This window comes from Lissotriton vulgaris, chromosome 11 (assembly GCF_964263255.1).
Source record: "Lissotriton vulgaris chromosome 11, aLisVul1.2, whole genome shotgun sequence".
Lineage (NCBI taxonomy): Eukaryota > Metazoa > Chordata > Amphibia > Caudata > Salamandridae > Lissotriton > Lissotriton vulgaris.
The window spans coordinates 256,051,840-256,076,908 of NC_141699.1; the positions used below are offsets into that span (position 1 = coordinate 256,051,840).

General features: G+C 43.8%; 1 protein-coding gene across 1 annotated transcript in view; it reads left to right on the top strand.

The window, feature by feature from the left end:
• Positions 1-25,069, top strand: part of LOC147679605 (2'-5'-oligoadenylate synthase 1-like) — a 146,129-nt gene that overhangs the window by 98,139 nt on the left and 22,921 nt on the right. Inside the window, exon 4 of the mRNA XM_086943178.1 lies at positions 215-453. Coding sequence (XP_086799304.1) covers positions 215-453 — 239 coding nt within the window. The remainder of the gene's footprint in view (positions 1-214; positions 454-25,069) is intronic.

Genomic DNA, 25,069 nt, shown 5'->3' on the forward strand with positions numbered 1-25,069 from the left:
TAAAGCAGAGCAGTAGAGAAAAGCTCTGAATGTTGTGCTGGTGTCTGAGGAATGTGGCAGCGCAGTAGGTACTGGTTCAAGTAAGGGATACTGGAGTAATGAAGCTTAGAGGTAAGTATTTGGTTGTTTTGTGCACACTTGTTTTAGTTAAGCTCTTTGGGTAATGTGTACACCGGCTGAATCTCTGTACTGATTCATATTTTCCTTCCATCAGTATGTTAAAAGCAGATACCAGGGCCAGTCCCTGCCACACAAGTATGCCCTGGAGCTGTTAACTATCTACGCCTGGGAGCAGGGCAGCAGGGCTCAGGACTTCCGCATTGAGCAGGGCTTTTGTACCCTTATGAAACTGCTCTGTCAGCATCAGAAACTCTGCGTATATTGGACGATATACTACGACTTTGAGAACCCGATCGTGGGAGACTATGTCAGGAAGCAACTGAAGAAGCCCAGGTCAGACCCTCACAACCACACTCTCCATTCTCAATATGTCCATTCTCATGTCTCATTCTCTTTCTCCTGTCTTTCTCTGCCTCTCTGGGGAATGTGTCACTCTTCATCTGTCTTTTTCCTTCGTTGACTTCCTAATTGCCAGTATTTGCTTCAATCTTCCTACTTCACCATGCATTTACCATAGATAGGCGTGTTATACTCATTGCCCTCTCTAAGGGTGAGAGGCCCAGCCAGTGTAGGAGTTTGAGAATAGATAGGAGTTTCCTACTCATTGTCCTCTCTAAGGTTGCGAGCCCAGCCAGTGTTATGTGACACTAGTTCAGCTGAAGGGGATTGGTGTTAAAGTGCTTTCTGAGGAGTTTTCACCAAGTTTCCCATCCTGGTGTAAATAAGTAATTAGTGTGTTCAACCTGAGTGTGCAGAAGTCCTGAGCATAGATATGGATGCCTGGATAGCTGCCTCTGGGACTGGGTGGTATTTGCTTGCAGGGCAAGCCACAACATGACCCTCATACTATGCACTGATCCTCTAATAAACATGCCATACAGTAACATACTAAGCAGTGCATGTGTATTATCTTTAACTGGAGTACATAGATTAGGGAAACAATCAGCTACATTTCATTACTAGAGGTCAACGCGTAGTAAAAGTCAAAACTCAGTTGTCTAGAATTTCCCAAGAGTAAGCTTTCACCCAAAGTCTGGGTCTGTTGGTGCACATGGTTGGTGTAGACCCTTTGTTGCAGGCAGTGCTTAATTTGTAAACAAATACGTGCCAGGGCTCTCATCAGGAGGCCACTGCATCTTGCAGAAACCATTGCCCCTGCAATTTGGCCAGTGATAGTTAAAACACAACTACTAACCATCACACTCCTACAAGTGTGACATTTCAGACTATTCAAGGCCCCCAAAGCTATAAAAATAGCTCCGTCGGCAGGAAATAGTAATTTTTAATGTATATTGAATTCATAATTAACTGTTGTTGTGGTCATCTCTAAATTAACTAGACAGCGCCGCCTTGTGGCAGACTGTTACAAGCACCGGTGTTGATAATTAATTGCCGGTGCTGTGCACCGGAAACCACCGGCTCAAATTAAGCATTGCAGGATGGGAATGAGTGGTGTCCAGCGTGGCTGAGGTAACTATACACAGGCTGTGAGGACTGTGGTCATGTGGCAGGTGGAAAGGAGAGTGATATTGGGCCTGCTCTATGACTATTGGCAGTGGATTTCGGGTAACCCATATCCGACTCCCAAGGCAATACAGCAGGCACGTTGGGTCAAGGGAGGTGTTTTCTCACAGGCACTCTGGGAGCTAGGATAACAGTTCTGACAGTGGGGCTGCTTACAGAGCTCCAAGTAGTGACTGGTCAGCCAGTAGGAAAGAATGAAAGCAAGTAGCAGTTGTTGAGTCGGCAGCCTGGTAATGCAGTCTCTCTCCCACAGTTCAAAGAAATAGTCCTTGGACCGTGCTGATGGAATCAACAAAGAATGGGTTGACTCCATATAGCATGATGTGTAGTCGTGAGTCCCACCGCACCATATGGGCTGAGACACACTTTCCCCCACTTGCAGTTCTTCTTCTTCTGCTGGGTGAAAGGGATTCCTTCCATTTTCTCTCTAGTCGAACATTGATGGAAAAAGAGAGGTTTTCAGAGTCTGTTCATTGGAGCAGTGAGGAGCAGATTGAGTAATAACGACTCTACAGGCATTCATGGTCCTGGCTGAATGGTGCTGTTGGTCTCTGGCATCCAAAATCAAGGGGGTTGAAAAAGCAGACAAGAATAGCAAGCAAAGGAAATTCTGTCCTTCCTAGGCAACTTTCACACCACTGGTGACAAGCTGAGATCAAACGTTTGACCTACAGAAGGAGAGCTCAGTTGCAGCATCTGTCAGCCACGGCCCTCCCAGTTCTTCTTTAAGACCTTCCAGCCTCTGGAACACAGTTTTCTCACTGCTTTATCTCCCAAAGGTGAATGGTGGTCCATCCCGCCCAAGTACTGAGAAGGAAGGGCAGCTTGAACCTAATGGTATCAAGCTCTCTTTAGGGATTATCCCCCTTGAGTGTTATGTTATAATAGTTCATAATCGTTTTGTATAGCGCACGTTCACCTTAGTTTCTTGGCATTCAACAATCAAGATATCTACAGAGCATAACATTGTTTCTTACCTACTCAAACAAGTATGTTTTCCATTGCTTAATTGGAGCCGGTGGTTTCCAGTGCTCGGCACCTGCAATTAAATGTCAAAACCGGCACTTATGACAGCCTGCCACATGGTGACACTGTTTGTCTAATTTAAAGATGAGTACAACAACTGCTGTTTATTACTTCAATATGCATTATACATTAAAAATTACCAATAACTGCCACCCAAGCCATTCTTATATCTTTGGGGGCCAGGAATACTAAGAATTGTCACACTTGTAGGAGTGTGATGGTTAGTGGTTAATACTGTCATAGGCAGGTCTATTAAGGGAAATGGGTGATGTAAGCAGGATTGGCCTCCCGGCCCTGGTATTTACTGTTTTTTAAACAAATTAAACACTGATGTTTTCGGATTTTTCCTAAATCAAAAAGTGATGACAGTACACACAGATGTAAAGGGAGGGCGTCTATGATTTAGCTGCAGCAGTAGAAAAATAAAGGTCTCCAAAACTTCCTCTTTTGGATCTTGGTCCACTCAAAAGAAAAGGAGAAGCAGAGCATAAATGACATGAGGGTTTATGTAGCCTAAATAAAGACATGATGAAGTAAGAAATATTTTGATGAATGATGCTGACATTTTATTAAATTACAAACAAGCTGAGCTTCTGTGTTTTGGAGGATTTGAAGGCGGGTTATTATCTTTATAGACCTTGCTAAATAGATTGTATTACCATACTCCATCCCGAACTGGACTACGGCAATCATTACAGACACATAGCAGTATCTATTAATAAAAGGTAAAATGTGATGTAGGATTTATAACTGATAAAATCATGTACTAACCACTTTGGATAACTGTGATTCAAGAGATAATTTTAAGTCCAGAAAAATAGCTGCATTTCGTAGAGGAAGAGAAGGCGTAGGACACAAGCCCTTGACTTCGGCTAATGCAGGCCACTTGGACTAGCTGTGCTGTCTTGTGTTGTGAAAAGTTCTGTTTTGGATAGATTTAACTTCATAAAATGTTCTAACATCCACCAACGTATCTCAGAGGTACTTAATGCCACAACTGAGTCATTTAAAGATGTTCACACACACATAAAACCTCACCTCCATTTAGGTTGAATTATGAGCTACGGCTGCATGTAGAGGATAAACAACAGTGGGAGAGATACATTTTGGCGGAACACCACAATTAAGGGTTGTGGATCTAGATTGAAAAGGAGAAAGCATAGCTGTTGTCCGTCGTTTGCATATGAAGTAGCCATCTATGTGCTGTGCTGTACCTGAGATACCCTAGTCCATAAGTCTGGTGGATAAGATAGAGTGGTTTAGGGTGTAAAATACACCATTAAGGTCCAGTAGGACCAAGAACCTTGTCTCCTTTGTTCACCAGTCTACGAAGATCATCTAGGACAGAGGTGGCCTGCAGCTCAGTGCTTTAACCAGCTCTAAAACCTATTTGAAAAGGTTCAAGGAAATTGTGTTTCTCTTTTTTTTTTTTTTTAAATCTTTTTATTGAAAAGTTTTTCCCCCACTTTTGCGTACAGGGCACGACAATATATTACATTAAACAAAAACATAAAATATAACATTTGTTTCGATTTCCTTCTCAGTTACCAGAACAGCCACAGTACATTGAGAATATAAATCAATCAACATACTTCGAATCTTTCTATTCTACACAATCTCTTCCCTTTAGAGTTCCTGCGCCACTTATTATGCTGATTAGCCAACAGATACAAAAATGAAAAATAAAGAAATTAGAGCTCCAATTGGGGTTACAAGATAGATAGCAAAACAAAACATTGTGTTTCTCAATTAAGTTTTTTAGTAGCAAAAATAATCTTTCTAATAGTTTGGACCAGCAGGGAAGCAAGGATCTGGGTCTAAAACTTTCAGATCTGTAGGATCCAAAGGTTTCTTTTTTAAAACATTTGCTTTACAGCTACATTTTCCGGGACAGTTAAATACGCGAGTTCGTAATGAGTGGTCTAAAGTTTTCTGTAATTCTTCAACTAAAATAATTCTAAAAAGTTGCATCCAAATAGCTGGTGTAGGTTCTAAAGGTGATGCAGAAGAAAGGACTCTGTGAAACGCATCCAGTAATAGTTTATTCGAAACAGTTCGAAACTTTTCAAGTTTAGCAGTTAGCACATTTTAATTAGATTCCAGTAAATTAAATGAAGGATTTGGGATTTCCACTAAAACCGTCCTAATCGTGCAGATTTTATTAGAAAAAAGTTTGCCAGGTCTTCACGTAAAGTTTCTGAAGGTTTTGTATTACTTCACAGTGAGGTTGGAGGTTACAGTTCATCAATAACACATTACACTCCTTTCGCCATATTAGGTGCCTGGATTGTTCGATTTTTGAGCACGCTATCTTGACCAATATAATCTGGGCTCTATTTGTTTAGCTTTTTCTAAGTAAAATGCTTTGGGATCTACGTATAGTCTCTTCTCCATTACCACTCCAAATAGCGTGTCTCAAGTTTTAGAATAGCTAGTTCGGATGTAAACAATGAATTTATTATGTCACACATTTCTATTTTCCTGCCTTGTAATGGAATGAATTTATCAACGCTCCCTTGTAAAGATTGGTATAAATTAGAGGCCAATATGCTGTGGTCGTTGTTAAAATTAGAGCTGCCTTTTCTATCAAATTATGGAAGAAAGTAAGGCGCGGCTAGATCAGGGAGACCCATTCTTCCCATCCTCATTAGTAATGTACCAGTAATCTTCGAGGCCAGCGAACAGTGGCAGCTCTTTCGCTCAGGCAGAGGACCGTCGCCCCACTGCTCTTAGAGCAGTTAAAGAGGACAAAATAATTTTATTTTTGTTTGCTGCTGGGCTGGCGGCTCAGGGAGGAGGAGTAGACTGTGCACACTAAGTGTGCATGACTGCTTGGCTGGCCATGCCAAGCAGCCATGCACACTTTGCATATTCCCCACCAGGCTGTAATGGACAGCCTGGTGGGGAATATGCACAGGCTCCCTGTCCCATCCACAGTACTCAGACCAATCGCAACGCTGTATTGCAGCGTTGTAATTGGCTCAGGAGAGCCTGTGTGCGCGGGCGCTTCCTGCTACTTCTTCCGGACTGGAGAAGAGAAGTGAAGATGTAAATTGATACTTGTATAGCGCACTACTCACCACAAGGGTCTCAAGGTGCTTGTACGAATACCGCTGTGGAACCCATCCTGGCTTTTCCTGTGAGGCGTCCACTCCTGGGCACCCCCAAGGTGGAGGCCAGGCATCCTTAGCGTTGTGGGGGCCGTTGTGGGGATTAAGCAAGTTATTGCCCAGAGTTGCAGAGTGGGACTCCATGATTGGAATAGGCACCGAGGTGAGAATTATCAGGTCCGTGGAATTTTTGAGTCCAAGACCCGCCGAGGCGGGGAATTGAACCCTGGTCATGGGCTAGACCTCTGCATCAGGGTCTGCCGCTCTAATCATTGAGCCACACTTCTCCACTGATGGAGAGGCGGCGGAAAAGGTATGTTTTCTTTTTAATATTTTCAACCCCCCCTCCCTCTGCCCTGCCAGTGACCCCCGTTCCGTACCAGCCACAACTGCCAGTAAAACAGCACAGTAAAAGGTTTAGACAAAATCAAAGACTGGAATCTTCAGCACATATAATATATTGCAGTTCATCAAAGTAGGGCCCAACAGGGGACTTTTTTCATGAATTGGCTTAGATGATTTCGGAGTATGATTAAAATTCTAATATTTCTTAAAGCTGGAGGAAGGAGCCCTTTTGTTTCTCTAACGATGAATTAAGATCCGTTAAAAAAATACACATACTTTAATCAAATTGAATAAAAAAGGAAGTGGAGGCATGGGGCGGGGCTATGGCATGAAAAAATAATCTAGACCCTGAAATTTTAAGAAGATGGCTAAAGTTTCGTGTATTGACTGTGACTGCACATTCAGGGCCTTGTTACGAGTTTGGCGGACGGGCTACTCCATTACAAACGTGAAGGATATCCCTTCCGCCGCATTTCCAGTTCCATTATATCCAATGTTCCTGTGGAATATAATGGAACTTGTTATACAGCGGACGGGATATCCGTCACGGTGTGATAGAGTAACCCGTCCGTCACACTCATAATCATGCCCTAAGTGATTTTATGCATAATGACTCTTGCAGTAACTTCTACTCTCCACCCCACACTGCCAGTTTACTTCTACCTCCCTGTTGGACTTGGCCCTTTTGGAAGGTTCACCCCTAAACTTTTTGCCTTTTCTGTAACTTGATATTAGTAGTTTTTGGCCTCTGCGCACTTTAGCACTGTGGGCGTGGAGTAGGAACAACCCTCCCGATGTGTGGTGTGCGTTCCGGAAGTCTTCAAACGCCATAATCCTGCCATCCGCGAACAGGTCCCCGACATGTATTATTCTTGCATCATGCCATTTCGTGAGCATTGAATTCGATAATGTTCTCAAGCCCCCTGGTATTCCCAGTAGCAGTATGGTGGGTGCATAGGAGGACGTGTTGGATGTATATTTCACTGCCCTCCTCCAGTAATCAACCGCAAGTCGAAGCAGGGGAGGCGTTGATCTCGGAATCTCTGCTCTTGGCAGCAACAGTGTGTGGACAGTACCCCTATTCCACTCCGCCACTGACATACCAATTTCGTGTAAGTTCCGTCCCGCCAGCCAGTACGCCAACCATTGAAGTTGGCATGCAAAGTTATATGCCCGAAGATCTGGGACACCCATACCACCTGCGTCCGTGGAGAGTTGTAATTTAGCTAGGCTGATACATCGCCTCCCAGTACCCCAAATCAGTTCTGTCAAGAGTGTATTGAGCGTTTTAAAGAAGGATGCAGGGATCCGCAATGCCAAGCTCGTGAAGTAATAAAGTAGGCGGGCCAACACCACCGTCTTGGAGATAGTCACTCTGCCAGCCACCGAGAGCGGCAGCGCTGTCCAAAATTGTACTTGTGACCTCATTGCCATCATTGCCTTCCCCAAGTTTCCATTCAACAGATCCTTTGTCTCTCTATAAATCTGTATTCCGAGGTATCGGAAGGTAGACTCCGACACCTGAAAGGTGTGGGGCGTGAAATGCAACTGTACTGCCGCCTCATTGGCAGAGAAGAAAAACCCGTACGTTTTGGGTGCACTGATAGTGAGTCCTGAGAGTGACCGGAAATTTTCGAATATGTCAGGGACCGGGTCTAGCCTTCCCCCCAGATCTCCAAAGTGCAAAATGATATCATCAGCATATGCCGATACTACATGGGTCATCCCATCTCTCCGTATTCCTCTGTGCTGCGCAGACCCGCAGAGTTTACAAAGCAACAGCTCCAGTGCCAGTATAAATAATAATGGGGACAGCGGACACCCCTGTCTCGTACCTCTCGCTATGTCCAATTGCGCCGAGATGCATCTGTTTGTGCCAACCCGGGCTGTGGGGCGGGTAGATAGAAGTCGGACCCATGCCGTATACTCCGGAGGTATACCGAAGTATTTAAACACCGTGAGCATGTAATCCCATCTAATGGAGTCGAACGCTTGCTTCAGGTCCAGCGAAAGGCAACCCTCTGTGTCTAACTGTCCCGGCCCGCCTAGCATTAGTTGACTTAGTCGCCTCAGATTCATTGCAGTGCTTCTGCCCGGCACGAACTCGCACTGGTCTGGGTGTATCAGCTTCGGGATATACTGGGCTAGTCTTGCTGCCAGGATTTTACTCAAAATTTTGTAATCGGTGTTTAACAGCGACAGAGGTCTATAGTTTGCCAGGTGTAAGCTGTCCCTGCCCAGCTTTAGTAGCGATACAATTAGAGCCTGGAGTGTGGACTGTGGAAGACCCTGTGTACGCAGCGCTTCCCTGTATACCACAAGAAGTCGTGGTGCTAGGAGGTCTATAAATGTTCCATAAAATTCTACGGGGAGACCGTCCGTGCCAGGGGCCTTTTTCCGAGGCAGTGTTCTTATAGCTTGGCGAATTTCTGCAACTGTAAGCGGGCGCGCCAGTTCTTTACTCTGGCAGTACTCGAGCTGTGGCAATGTTAACCCCTCCATGAACTCCTCGAGTGCCTCTTCTACTAGCGGAGCATGCGGTCCATATAGTAACCCGTAGTAATAACTGCTGTGTTAACATCTAGCTGTGTCGTCGCCAATGACCCTTTTTGGTCATTGACCTCCAGTATGGGTCTTTGTACTGGCTCATCCTGCACTATTCGAGCCAGTAAGGGTCCCGCTCTATCAGCCTGTGTATGCTGACGACATGTGTATTCTCTGTAATCCAATATGCGCAGTTCCTCAAGCAGTTCTGCATGTTGGATATGCGCATCCTGTAATGGCGTAAATGGTATGTTCGTGCCAGCCGCTTCACTTTCTAACATTGCCAATCGCCCCTCTACTTCGCGTAGTCTTTCCATCACAGTGTGTCTCATTCCCACCCGTGTGCTCATCGCCTCTCCCCTAATGGACACTTTAAAGGCGTCCCATTCTACTTGGCGGGAGCTCGCAGAGCCATCGTTCACCGCAAAATAGTTTGTGATTGCGTCAGAAATGGCTGTGCGAAAAACCGTGTCCTCTAGCAGTTCTGGTGTTAGTCGCCATGTGGGTATAGGTGTTGGGATTCTACCCATTGGAGTGTACCGAGTTGTGATCAGATAGGGTCTTACCCATGTGTTCCGCTATGGTTACTGCCCCCAATAGAGACTTAGTGCAAAAGACATGATCAATTCTGGTATGTAACTTGTGGGGTGGTGAATAAAAGGTGTATTCTCTGCTTAGTGTGTGTTTACCTCTCCATGCATCCATTAGGTTCCATCCCTCTGCCCATTGCACTAATGATTCGGCCTGTCTTCTAATCTCAGTAGCTTGCAGAGGAGGGTGGGACCTGTCTAACAAAATATCCAGCACTGCATTAAAATCCCCGCCCAGAAGCCACTGGTATCCCGCCCAGTCAACCAGCACTCTATTGATGTCAGCCAAAAATGCCGATTGGCCAGCGTTTGGCGCATAAATACTGCCTAGCACAACAGGTGCGCCATCTAGTAGCCCCCTGAGAAATACATATCTGCCCTCCTTGTCTATTCTCGATTCCACTAGTTTGAAGGGGACTGAGTTTCTCAACCACACAGCTGCACCTCTCGAGAATGCAGAGTAGGATGTAGCGAATAACTGTCCCTTCCATTTTTTAAGTAACTTCCCACTTTCTGCATGCGTCAGGTGGGTCTCTTGAAGACAAACAATTTTAACATTCCTGCGGTTGAGTTGTGCCAGTATTCTGTGCCTCTTATGCACAGACCCCATACCACGAACGTTCCAGATGCACATTTTATAGTCAGTAAGAGTCCCCATTCCGGTCTAGAGCAGTCAAGGCCGGTGCGCCTTGCACCATGAAATGTGTGTACATACTCCGCCGTGATCCCAGTGCCAGTACCATACATACCCCCCAACTACTAGGTCCCCAAGTGAAACACTTCGGGGTCCAAACATAGATGCCCAACGTGGGCATAGGTACAACCTAAACATTACTATGCTTAATCTTGCCTACGCTCGGGTGCGTGCGCCCAAACAGTCGCTCTGGTAGTGCTCAGTTCACAGTAACCTCATTCGTTACACCCCCTTATGCATCATATTTCCTGACCCTACTCCCACCTGCCAAAAGTTCAGTGATTTTGGCCAGTAAGTTACCAGTCTGTCGCGGCTGCACCATTGTTCAAAAGTTCTCGGCCATTTGTGCTGTTATGCGTGGGAAGAGTTGCAAGCTATCTCCTGCATCCGAAGTCTCGGTTCTTGGGCTGGAGTGGCTGATGGATACAGACCCTGTGCTAGCATCATGTTCCGCCAGGGCAGTCGTCGTCAGTATCGCCAATTCAGGAGTTTCCCCTCTCCCTCCTGACGCCCCATGCAAAGAAGCCCCTTGGTCCTCTGGCTCCGCGTCGTCCAATCCGGTCTTTTCTGTGTCTTGTTCATCCTCGGCTTGTCTACCTTGGTCCTCTTGGTCATCAGCTTGGGATGACGGCGGTGTCAGTGTCACTTCCATCCACTCAGAGGCCTCCTCCGGGGTATCGAAGAAGTGGGACTTTTGGTTGTATATAATTCTCAGCCGTGCCGGGAACAAGAGTGCATATTTCAATCCACGGTCCCTTAATGCTTTCTTCACTCCCCAGAATGCAGCTCTAGCTTTTTGAACTGCTTGTGTAAAGTCAGGGTAGACGGATATTGTTCGATTCTCAAATGTCAGTGGTCCCTTTACTCTGGCCGCCTCCAGGATCGCATCCCGATCTTTAAAATGCAATATCCGGGCTATTAGCGGGCGTGGCGGGGCCCCCGGTCTCGGCGGTCTGGGGGGGTACCCTATGAGCTCTTTCCACGCTGTACATCGGGGTGAGGTGCGCTGGATCCACCACCGTTCTTATCCATTCCTCTACGAACCGGGTCGGGTTTTTCCCCTCACTTCTCTCCGGAACGCCAAGAATGCGTACGTTATTACGTCTTGACCACCCCTCCGCATCATCCATCCTGTCCCTCATGGTCTTAAACTGTTTTTCCAGCGAGGAGTGCTCAGTTTGTTGGGGAATTAAGTCCGCCAGTGCGATCTTATGTTCGGCCACTTTTTCTGCCAGCTTTTTATGATCATCCTTCAAAAGCGACAATCCCGCTGACATGGAGTCCATCCTGGTTTCAAGTGCCTCCCTGGAGGCTCTAATTTCGTTCAGAATGAGGTCCAGTTTGGCCTCTTGAGAGGTCAGACCAGTCGGGGGGATTGCATCCTCCTTAGATGGGGCCAGTGGGTCCTCTGATCCGGATGAATGTATCCGTCTACGCTGTCCCGGGTCTTGCGAGCGTAACCTGTTCCGGCCCATGTTGTCGAGTTGTGCCGCCGATCCCAGGCAAGTATGTAGTCCTGCCCTTCTGGCGCGTTACTACTCTAATCCGGCCAATGTGCGGTCTGAACTACAACTCCCCGGTCCTTCAGCTAAAGTTCCCCCTCCTCTGCTCCTCGGTGCCACTTGTTGTCGCTCACCTCATATATCCCAGTACAGAGCACTAAAAAGTACCTTAGGGTGAGTCCAGGCCACTCCTCGCCCCCTCGGGCCTTTTGGCGTGTTGTTTCAAGTGTGCCTCAAGTATTTGCCGGCCACAGGCACGGGGTATTCCACGTGGGTTAGTGCCAGACCACAGCAGGCTCTCCTCTTGGTGGTCCGCTCAGGTGTTTAGCGCACCCACCTTATGGTTACTGTGTCAGGGATGCGCGGTGGTACACTCCGGTGCGTTTGAGCACCGACCCACCGCCGGCTCAGCAGTAAGTCTGCTCCGGGGAGGCGCGGCGATTCTCCTCAGCGCCTCAAACACGGCGCCCGTAGTCGCGTGTTCTGGGCCTCCGTTGTAATACACCAACAACTCCCAGAATCACTTCCCCAATGGCGTTGCCCCCGATTGGGTCTGTCGCTGTAATCCCACCGCCGTGTGGGGGAGAAACAAAAAGGGGGGGGGCCGTGCCTCTCTCTCGGTCCGGGGGCTAAAGTTCTTGGACGTTGGTCGTCCGGACAGACCGGGGTAATCCTCACCGTTCCGCTGCGTGTCTCCGCCTGCCCGCCGTGTCCGGCACTGTGCGCGGCTTCTAGCCGTTATTAGGCCCCGACCTCTGTCTCCTTTCCTTATCGCTCATGCGGGGCCGTATATACACTTTCCTCGGCCACACAATGTCGCCGCCTTTGTTTTATTATCGCCGGGATGTCCGTCGGCCCCCCTCCAGGGTCCCGGTCCGCCACACACACAGGATGTTCTCCGGAGCGGATCCGATCCCTGTCGCCCACTCCGGCCACGACTCACTTCCGGTCCGCCGGCGCTAGTACTGTGGGCCAGGCCTCTTCCGCTCGAGTGGGCCTCTTGCGCTCCACCCTCACCTCTCCCTTCAGGCGGCGTCCACGCACCGCGTTTCGATGTCTGGTGCTGCCGCTTCGGTTCCCCAGCAATATCCAGGTATTAGCAGGTGCGCTGGGTCATTACAGGATGATTAGCTAGTGTTTGGGGGTTGTTATCGGACGGAGCTAACTCAGCTCACGTCCGCCATGCTTCCCTGCTAGCCACGCCCCCCCAGCTGGTCAGATATAAGGTAGTCACGGCATTACCTACATAGGTTGACACCTCTTTAGGCGTCTCCTTTCCAGCATCACTCCAGTGTGTTGCGTTTTTGTATCTTTGTTGTTGGTTTCAGTCTAATTAATTGTGCACATTTGCAAAGGAGGTATTTGAATTATAGTCTCACAACATTATTGCATTACAGAGTCACCTCCACCCCAGTGGCTACGTCACACAATTCCTACACTACCATGTAACTCACATCTAACTGGCCATCTTATCGCGCACCGTCTATAGTCTTCAACTGACCAGCCGCAGTCACCGACCTCTGGAGTATGAAAAGCGGTGTCAGCTCCGCTTTGTCCCGCCTGATTTAATGCCTCCTTACTTTCGTGCAATCATCCCAACACCCCCTACCTGTAAACCCCTCTCCTGTGCGTGTGTTTTCTCCTGTCTTTCAACAAATGTATTTGTGCTCTAGGAGAGGGGAAATGTGTTCTTAATCTTTTTTTGTACATATAACTTTCATGCGTGTAAAATTCTTAAAGGATACACAGAGTTTAACCCACCTCCAATTGGCGCTTCACGTGCGAGCGGGACCTTACAGCAATTAACTTACTTACCAGTGACAGATGTTTCTGCAAGATTGCATTGCCTTGTCTTTATTTATGGGGTAGGAGGTGTGGCCGGAGGAGGAAGGGGAGGGGCCATTTATCCAAGGAATGTCCAGTTAGTTAACATAAATTTAATGATCCTAAGTCCCCATTGTTCCTATGCTATACTTAGCCCAGTAGTAGTGTAAGCTCTAATAAAAGCTCAGATAAAAGTTTGCATCAAATGGTGCACTCATCACTAAGGCCACAAAGGTAACAAACGCATTTTTAAGCAGCTCCACATACTGTATCACTTGCTGTGCTCATAAAAGATGCCAAACATTTTAAAACAGTATTCTAAATAGCTATATCGATATCACACTGCACCCTTTTTAGGTCTCGACTTAAAGCATTGCTTTAGCAATGCTTGTTTTGTCGAGATTTCTAGTAAGCGGTCTGAAAAGTCTGCCAACAGCGGATTAGCCACAGGTCATGTGAGAAAGACGCGTGCACAAACCAGCCACGTCACAAACCACCATTTGTCTGTGCCTCGGAGACTTCAAAGCTGCCGCTCCCCCGCCCTGCATCAGACTTCAAAGGAATGCGATCCTGCCTGCCCCGCCATAGCAATGCCGAGAGCTTGTTTACCATCCTTTTACAAGCTGACTGCTGCTTACATTCAGGAAATTGTTAACACTGTGGGATTGCATGCTTTTTCTTTCTCTCTCCCCGCGCACCCATGCCTCTTACCACCCACTCTCTCCATGTTGCTCTCACCCCACCTAGCTAGTCTGTTTATTCCTCTACCCATTCCCACCCTGCTTGGCTTTTTTATATTTACATAAACTAACCCACTCGTTTTTTTTTTTGCGTGCAACTGGCATAGCGCTCAATTGGCCATAAGACCGGCATCTCCGCGCTTTTGTTTGTCCGGGGATAACATATGTGCTGTGTTTGCGGTAGGAAACCTTTCTCGTGCTCGCTTCGCCTGTCCTCTGTGTTTGGGCTGACATTTGACTCGGTGGTGCCTGTAAGATGCCTGCAGGGTGTGTCTCCATGCATTGTCCCGCTATTTCCTTCGTCCATCTTTGTTTCATGGGTGTTGCACATCTAGACAGCAATTGCAGCAGAATATCACGCTATCGCCACCGTGATCAATATCTGTGGTATTTCACGCCCGAGCTTACAGTAATGACACGAGTACAGGTAAATACGTTTTTTTTTTGCTTGCTTGTGTTTTTTTTTTAAGTGACTAGGAAGCGGTAGGAACTACAGACTGACAGCCTGCGCAAACCGAGGAAACTCTCTGTCACACATGCATGACTCATGTGCACTAAAATAGTTTATGGCGCTGCCTCCTGAAAAGAGCAAATTGTTAATTCAGCACAGCAAAGTGGCACGGAAACCTACGTGCACTATTGTGTTTTTTTGTTGTTTTTTTAAACGCTCATGGAGTTAAAACTTACCACTTTAAATAAATATCAAATACATTCAGCAATTAGTCTCTTTGTGCATAAGCATCGAGTAAGCTGTTGGTACTCGTTTCTTGACCTGGGGAGGGTGAAGATGTAGGTCGATCTTGTTCAAGGCTAGTTCGACCTCTGGCATGTGATGTCAGCCCTCGTCATCTGACAATAATGCACCCTTTCTCCTCCAGCAACTCGTTACTGCTTTTTACACTCTCATAAGCTCCTTTTTCCGTTGTGTTCCCTTCTCTCTTCTACTATTCCTGTGCCCTCTCACACATGCAGGCTATGTGTTCCCGTCCTGTCACTGTCTCTTCACTTTCTCTCTTCTTGCGACCCTCTCTTCATTCGCCTCACATGGCAGACTGCTCTCATTATCCCATTATAACTGTTTCCTCCATATTCTTCATCTCCCACTCCCTTCCCCACTGTCTTCCCCTTCCTTCATCGCTGTCATCCCCTCTCCTTGTCTCTCTTTCCATATTACCTTCCCACTTGTCGTTTCTCTATCTGCCTGCCGTCTCCCGCCTGACTTTCCAATTCTCTCATTTCACTCTCTTTCTCTCTCTATCCTATTCTCCACACCATGTCGTCTATGTGTCTCTCTTACCGCCTCTTCTCGTTTCTTTTCCATCCTCTGGTTTCACTTCTCTCTCTTGCTGCGTTTATTTTTTTCCCACTATCTCTTCTCTCCTTTCTCGTCTCACTATCTCTTCTCTCCTTTCTACTCTCTCTCCCCTTCCACCTCTCTTTCGTACTTGCTGTTTGCCTCACATTCTCCTCCTCCCCCTCCCACGGCTCGCTCTTAGTTTCACTTCTCTTTTCTTTCTTGCATTTCTTGTTCTCTCACTTTTTTCTCAGTAGTTAACCTTCTTTGCTACTTATCTCTCACAGTCGTCTCCCTTGTCTGTTAATCCCTCACCCTCAATCCCCCTCACACCCTCACACACCCCCTCGCTCACCCCCTCACACACCCCCTCACACACCCCCTCACCATCACACACACCCTCACCCTCACACACACCCTCACCCTCACACACCACCTCACCCACACACACCCCCACACACCACCTCACCCACACCCTCACACACCCCTTCACTCACCCTCACACACCCCCTCATGCACCCCCACACACACCCTCACTCACCCACCCTCACACAACACAGCACAACAAAACACAGTACAACGAAACACAGCACATGAAAACACAGCACAACAAAACATAGCATAACAAAACAAAGCATAGCATAATAAAACACAACAAAATATAGCATAACAAAGCATAGCATAGCAAAACAAAACAAAACATAGCATAGCATAAAAAAACAAAGCATAGGATAGCAAAACTAAACATAGCATAGCATAACAAAACAAAGCATGGGATAGCAAAACAAAACATAGCATAGCAAAACATAGCATAACATAACAAAACATAGCATAACGAAACACAACACATAGCATAACAAAACATAGCAAAACACAACAAAAAAGCAAACCAAAACATATAATAGCATAGCAAAACATAGCATACCAAACACAACAAAACATAGCATAACACAACAAAACATAGCATATCAAAACAAAGCATAGCATAATAAAACACAACAAAACATAGCATAGCATAACAAAAAATATTAACGCATAGCATAGCAAAACACAACAAAACATAGCATAACAAAACACAACAAAACATAGCATTACGTAAAAAACAAAGCATAGCATAGCAAAACTAAACATAGCATAACAAAACAAAGCATAGGATAGCAAAACAAAACATAGCATAACATAACAAAACATAGCATAACAAAACACAACAACACATAGCATAACAAAACATAGCAAAACACAACAAAAGACAGCATAGCTTAACAAACCACAACAAAACATAGCATAGCATAACAAAACATAGCATAATGAAACACAACAACACATACCATAACAAAACATAGCAAAACACAACAAAACTTAGCATTGCTTAACAAAACACAACAAAAAAGCAAACCAAAACATATAATAGCATATCAAAACATAGCATACCAAACACAACAAAACATAGCATAACACAACCAAACATAGCATAGCATAACAAAAAATAGCAACACATAGCACAGCAAAACACAACAAAACATAGCATAACAAAACACAACAAACATAGCATTACATAAAAAGCAAAGCATAGCATAACAAAACAAAGCATAGGATAGCAAAACAAAACATAGCATAACAAAACACAACACATAGCATAACAAAACATAGCAAAACACAACAAAACATAGCATAGCTTAACAAGCCACAACAAAACATAGCATAGCAAAACAAAGCATAGCATAATAAAACACAATAAAACATAGCATAGCATAACAAAACATAGCATAGCATAACAAAACATAGCATAGCATAACAAAACATAGCATAATAAAACACAACAAAACATAGCAAAACATAGCATAGCATAACAGCGTAGCAAAACATAGCATAACAAAACATAGCATAACAAAACATAGCATAACAAAATACAGCATAACAAAACAAATCAAAGCATAGGATACCAAAACATAGATTTTGTTATCTAAATTTGGTTAATGTTCGATTTCTTTGAAGTATGGTACACAGACCCTTATATCAGACTTTATTGAGCTTGGTTTAGATTTTTTTCTGTCTTATCTTCTTTTCTCTGTTTTCTTCTCTCTCTTTTCTTCTCTTTTTTCTTCTTCTATGGGTGTATTTTTTCTCCTTTTTTGTTACTTTATGAAGAGTAGCTGGGCGGTAGGCAGTCCTCAGGTTGCTGTTCCTTTTTTAGCTGCCTCTCCAGCGGCAGCAGGTTCAGGGGGTGTTCCCTCTCCAGATGGGGAGAAGGATAGGGGGGATGGTGGGGGGGGGGGGGTCTGGGTTCTCCGGGGGGGGGGGGGGTTTGGTTCTGGGGGAAAAAATATTTTTAAAAAAACACGACATGGTGTACTATTGAATATGATGGGAAGGAGATATACTTGTTTATGTAGTGGGAAGAATGTTAGAAAACATTAAACTTATGTTTTGAGATGTATAAACTAAAAAGTTTGGCTTGGAACGTTGCGGGGCTGAACAGTAAGAATAAAAGACAACTTGTCTCTGAAGAACTTAGACTATATGACCCACATTTTATTTTTTTATCCGAGACACATATTGCTTTTAAGGATAGGAAGCTACTTAGTCAACATGGATATGATGTCATAATCAGCTCTATGCTACAAATATCAAACAGAGGAGTCGCCATTCTCAAAGATAGACGAATCAGAACAGAAACTCTTCAGATAAAAACGGCTGCTGGGCCATTGGTCAAGTATCCACCGGAAACCATAAATATGTATTCTGTGTGATCTATGGGCCAAACATTGATGAAGACCATGTCTTTGACCGATTAAATATGGAGCTTCTGGGGTGGGAAGGGGAATTAATTTTGATGGGGGACTTTAATTGTATTATGGAATACCGGCTAGACACTACTAGACAGGGCGCTTTTCAGCGTATGCGCGAAGTGCGTGCAGCAATTTTGGAAATTGGTCGGTTACATAATATTAGGGATATTTGGCGTTCCATCTACCATAAGATACCCTGGTAAACTTATTATTCAGCATCACACAAACTATGTTCCCGTATTGACATGGCCTGGGCCTCGACTAATATTTTATCTACTAGTTCCATGGAGATCTGCCCTCGGGTCACTTCGGACCACAATCCAATCCTACGTACTTTCAATAACTTACAAGCTCCGGCGGGCCCAAGAATGTTTTCGTCTCCCCATTATTTATTATCGGATGCAGGATATATAACACAACTCAAACGACATTTTTCTGAATTTATTCAACTCAATCTTAATTCAACTTCATGTATAATTGTTTGGGATGCCTGCAAGGCCAGTATTAGAGGGTTTACCCAACAATTTGTTCTCAGACAAAACTCTGAGCGCCGTAATGCCAATACTAAACTGATATCTAACATCTCGGCACAAGAATCGCTTCTGACAGACTCTCTACCAACTGGGTCTCCCAACGTAAATGAACTTGGATTAACATTGGGGCTTTTAAAAGCTAAATCTAAAAACAACTGTCATTGAAAAAAGCAGTGCCAAGCTGCATAAATTAAGAATATCCAATTACGAAGGAGGAGATAAAATAGGGAAAATATTGGCTCATAAAGTTGCGGACGTTAGGGCTCATACCATGATTAAAAGTATTAGGGGCTCTAACAATATTATACATGATCAGCCAGCACAGATACTGGCCCAATTCGTGGAATTCTATAATATCTTATACACTCCAGAGAATCAACCTAATGTAGGAAAGATCCAAGATTATCTGGATAGCAACATCAAAGAGAAATATAATCTATCAGGGTTAGATCAATTATCGGAGGAGATTACTATTTTAGAGATTAGACAGGCTATTTCCTCACTACCATCGGAAAAAGCAGCTAGTGAAGATACCATCCCAGCTGAGCTTTATAAATGGTATACTGAAGAACTGATTCCTCTTTTTTTTTCAGGTAATCCAATCTATAGGGGAAAACAGGAAGGCCCCTAGCTCCTGGAATATCGCGAAAATGGTTTTTTTCTGAAAACAGGCAAACGGGCTGACGAGTGTGGTCTACAGACCCATCTCTTTGATTAACACCGATGCCAAGGTTTTTGCCAAAATCCTTGCTAATCGATTGGCTCCATATATCCCTAAAATAGTAAATCCTCAACAACACGGATTCGTAATAGGCGGTCCATATAAACACAGCCATAACCGCTTTCGATATAGCCGAGATGGAGTCCATCCCACTCTATATGACTTTACTCGATGCTGAGAAGGCTTTCGACCGAGTGGGGTGGGACTATCTCTGGTCAGTCTTGTCCTTTATGGGATTTAGGGGTCATTTCATTAGCTGGATCAGAGCCTTATATGATGGACCTACTGCAAGCATTAGCTGTGCTGTGCTGGGCTGACCTCTCCTATTTTTTCCATTTCTCGGGGCACTCGGCAGGGGTGTCCATTATCACCCCTGCTCTTTGCTTTATCGATGGAACCCTTTTTATCCGCTCTCCAGCTTCAACCTCGAATTATACCGTTTAGATATGGCCCCCATTCCATGAAAATCACCGCTTATGCAGATGATATTGCCATCTACTCCACGGATGTGGTCGAGGCATTAGAGGGTATCACTATAGAGGCCAGCAGATTTGGAGCTGTTTTAGGATATAAATTAAACATTAAGAAAACTCAAATAGTTGTGAATCATAAACCACAGGTCACTGTCACTGGAATTTGTAAGGTTGCTAATTATTTAGGGGTTAAAATCTCATCCAAAATCAGCGAGGTCACTCCTATTAACTATGATGCTTTATTGAAATCTACAGCTACGTCACTGAAAAAATGGCATAAACTTCCCTTAAATATTATTAGCAGAATCAATCTGATCAAAATGAAAGTGCTTCCTAAATTCCTTTATTTATTTTGTTCTACACCTCTAGCACTTAACAATTCTATTTTTAAGAAGCTTGATGGTTTATTTAGCTGTTTTATCTGGGGATACAGGAAGGTCCGTAGATCTTTGACGTTACTTAAGGGTGCAGCTGATGTAGGGGGACTTAATTTACCAGATTTTAAATTCTACTATTGGTCCTCATTTATAGGCCGTTTACACTCTTTGTTGAATTCTGACACTCATTTTTTTTTCATACTTTTATGCTTAACTCAGACTCTAGAATGTTTTTGTTCAGATTAAACAACCCAAATTACTACAAAAGGGTCAAATTTAAGACGGCCAGAGACTCTGCTAAAATCTGGTTTAATATTATGACTTTCTGTAACACTTCATTTTTTCATCCCAGACTGCAACTTTGGGGAAATCCGGGTCTTCCCTGGATTTTTAATGATGTCAGGGCAAATAAATGGTCTGCTCACGGAATTACAACATTGGGGGATCTTTACGGCTCTCAAGGCTTCTTAGACTTTGGGGCACTTAAAAATCTATTTAAATTGACTGACTCAATGAGGTTTCAGTATATCCAAATCCATGACTTTTTGATAATCAAGATGAAAATCTTAGAAACTCTGGATTCTGATATTTAGGACTGTTTCTAATCATTGAGGACAAAGTCTTTAATAAGCAAAAGCTATAAATGCCTTAACACCTATAAAACAGGTGATTGTTCTAAATTAGTGGAGAAATGGAGTTCGAAGATGGGATGTAATATAACATATATTCAGATTGCTCACTCTTTCTCTAATCTGAATAACCTTGTTCATTCGTCAAACTTGAGGCTGAAATAGTTTAAAACCACCTGTTTGCTCTATTACACTCCCGAAGTAATTTCTAAATGGTCTACAAATGTTTCTTATAGTGATCGTATCAAATGCCCCAAGTGTGATTTAGATAGTGCTGACTTAAAAAATATGTTATTTTCTTGCCCTGTGTTAAAGGAGTTTTTGTTAGCATTGGATAAGGTTCTAAAAATGAAACTGGGTAAACCACCTCTTCTGTCGGCTCCAATATTCACTCTTCTTCTCTTCCTCAGCAGAACCTAGTCACTATATTACTGTCTTGTGCCAAATTAACTATTGCTTGTGCCTGGATTTCCCCTCAACCCCCTCGCATCTTGGAATGGTGGTCATTGGTGAACAAAATATACTCTATGGAGGCCGCCCTGACTAAGTTTACAGGGGTACAGTCATTAAGGAAATTCGAAAAAATATGGGGAAATTTCATGTAAAATGTAAAACCAAACTTATTCAAATTATATTTTCTTTTTTGAACTGCTATTTCTGTTCCCTAGTGATTGTGATTGCTTTTTTTCTCCCCTTTTTTTCTTCGATCATTTATCTTTCATTTTCTTTCTAACATTTCTTATTTATCTATTCATTCTACCACACTATTGTTAAATTTTCTCTTCCCTACGGAATTATGATTTGTACTTGTTTTTTTTCTCCATTGTCGCGTTGTCTATAAAAATTTTATAATAAAAAAAGATAGCAAAACATAACATAGCTTAACAAAACAAAACATAGGATAGCAAAACACAACATAGCATAGCATACAGCATCACTCCGCACCACAATAGCATCACACAAGGGCACCACAACATCACTATGTGCTACCACAGCATCACTGAACACCACAGCATCACTGAACGCCACAGCATCACTGAACGCCACAGCATCACTCGTTCGCCATCACAACATCACTCAGCGCCACCACAGCATCAATCTGTGCAACCATTCAACAACACCTGGTTCAAATATTTTCTCTCAATGTTTCAAGCTTTATTACAAATGTAACAAAAAGATGTTAATATTTCACTTCTGTTCTTGGATTTTCGTCACAATAAAATACACTGAACATAATCTTCACAAAAGGTATTCACAAAAGTTTAAGCTATTGCCATTATAAATGGCAATAGCTTTTATTTAAGTATTCATTCTTGAAAAAAATTTAAAGCCATTGTTATTTGTAATATCCATACATCTAAGTCACGTAAATAGAACACATATTGCATTACAAATGCTACAGGTGTCACATTTGCGAAAGTTAAAACTATTGGCATTGTAAATGACAAAGCTATTACTTTCGCTATTTTCAAAACCAACACAAATACAAAATGTGTCTTTTACAATACCAATAGCTCAAACTTTCCTAATGCGAGAACTATTGCATTGCAAATGCTTGTTTAAAATGCTGTACTCAATTTATTATCAGCAAAAGCAAGTAAAACATCTTGCATCACTAGTTGCGGTCACCAAAGAGGCCAAACAGTTAATAAGCAAATAGTAGGAACCCCTTTACAATCAGTATCATTACGTTCAATCACCAAAAAAGCCAAAAACGTAAATAAGCAATATTATAACATGGATAGCAACAGCCTATACAAGATGCTTCACCAATGCACCATAACAATGTACACACTTTATGCGGCACAACTATTTTATAAAGTATTCCATTTTTCAGTATTCCCGTTTCTGCACATTTCTGGCGAATGCTTCATCATTTGGTATTTTACGTTTAATTAGAAAATTTGGATATTAGTACTGCTTCACCCTCAACCCTCTCCGCCTATACAGTGCTATAAGCAGTCGGGTATTTCCGTAGTAAAACAGGACATTTTGCATCACTTGCTGCGCTTAACAGAGAGCCCAACAAGTAAATAAGCAGTTATTGTAACCAACTATATAAACATCTCAATGCGCCCTATTTTACAGTGTTATACTCTGTAGTGTAAGCGCAAAAAAATACAAAACAAAACAGGCGGCAGTACTTGAACCACGCACGCAACCTGGGCTTCATCCTCGACTCCTCCCTCTCCATGACCAGGCAAGTCAACGCCGTCTCCTCGTCGTGCTTCAACATCCTGCGCATGCTTCGGAAGATCTTCTGGTGGATCCCCACGGAGACCAGGAAGACCGTCACCCAGGCCCTCGTCACCAGCCGACTGGACTACGGCAACGCACTCTACGCCGGAACCACCGCCAAGACCCAGAAGAGACTCCAGCGCATCCAGAACGCCTCAGCCAGACTCATCCTCGACATCCCACGACACAGCCACATCTCCGGACACCTAAGAGACCTGCACTGGCTCCCGGTCAACAAGAGAATCACCTTCCGTCTCCTTACCCACGCACACAAAGCTCTCCACGATCAAGGCCCGAGCTACCTCAACAACCACATCAACTTCTACGCTCCCAAACGCCACCTCCGATCTGCCAGCCTCGCCCTCGCCGCCGTCCCACGCATCCGTAGAGCCACCACAGGAGGAAGGTCCTTCTCCTACCTGGCCGCCAAGACCCGGAACTCCCTCCCGGCCGACCTGCGCCTGACCCAAGACCACCTCTCCTTCAGGAAGAAGCTCAAGACCTGGCTGTTCGAGCAGTAGCGGCACCCCCCCCCCCAAGCGCCTTGAGACCCTACGGGTAGGTAGTGCGCTCTACAAATATTTTTGATTGATTGATTGATTGATACACTCAACAGAGGTCAAACAGTTAACAAACAAATATTCTAAGCATCTTTACAGTCCGTATTAATTACTATGCTCAGCAAAAAGCCCAACCAATTATTAAAATGTATAGTACACATATTGTACACATATATATCAACATCCAATACGCACTCATTCACCTATACTGCGTAACAAAAACCATACTTGATGCTACTGCATTGTTCATAAAGTGGAAAACATTTACGCTTTTGCTAAATTTATGGCTACGAGGCATACATTTATATTACAGCCCCTGCTGTTTGTGTGCATTTTTAAACAAAAACATACGTTTTTATTAACGGCTGCTTACAGTATTTCCTTCTTTTTTTACGATGGCATTTTATTGTACTGCGGTGTGGTTTTAAAGCCTAGCGTGTTATCTACATAAACTACAAAGGTTTAGCCTTTGCCAATTTTCTTCCTTCCTAGCTAGCATCATGTTTATATGGTTCAAAAGGTTACAACCCTTAATGATCCTGTGCCTTTTAAGCACAAACATACAGCTGGTCAGTAGCAGCACATTAGTATTTAAAACTTTATTTAAAAATAACATTTTAGTGTGTTGTGTTGATGTTTTTAAAGCTAAACAACTCATATTAAAAAACTACAACAGGTTTCAGCCTTTAATTATCTTGCACTTTCAAGGTACATACAGGCATAGTTTTGGACTAATTACCAAATAACTTTTCTCATATGTGCAAACACAAGTTATAAATACTTTCATACAGAAAATATACCACGCAAACTATTAATTGTACTTTTATTTTTAGTAACACTACAATATGGCGAAACGAATTGGCATGGCCAATGCTTGTTTGGTTTGGAACCTCTCACGGGGTGATCCATTAAGGAACTAACCACCCCTATACAGAGCAGTGGAATATAGTTTGGACTACAAAGTTTCGCCCCTGACGAAAGGACAAGTTGTCCCGAAATGCATTGGGCTTCGTTTTTGTTGGACTTTGCTTTTTTTGTTCCTTTGCAAAAAAGAAATGTGTAATTAATCATGATCATGTAATCTTGATTGACAGACTTTTGGAATGCAAGACTTATATAAGCATTGTGTAATGTTTATTAATTGAAATGCATAAGCAGTGAAAACATTTGATTTATTGTGATAATTTAAGGTAAAAAACGGATATACACTTTATATTTATCCCTCCAGGCTGTGCACGTTTGAGTCCAGGTCGCCCTTTGGGGACCTGGCCCATTGTTATACACTGTCACGTTCGCCATATTCTATCCTGTCTTTATTTTTAATCAAAGAGAAACAACCTCAGAGTCCACGAGAGGCACTTGTAGTGTTCTGTTAATATGTCATTATACTGTGCCCTGTCCCATCCTCCCGTTTCTTCTCCCTCTCCACTCCCCAC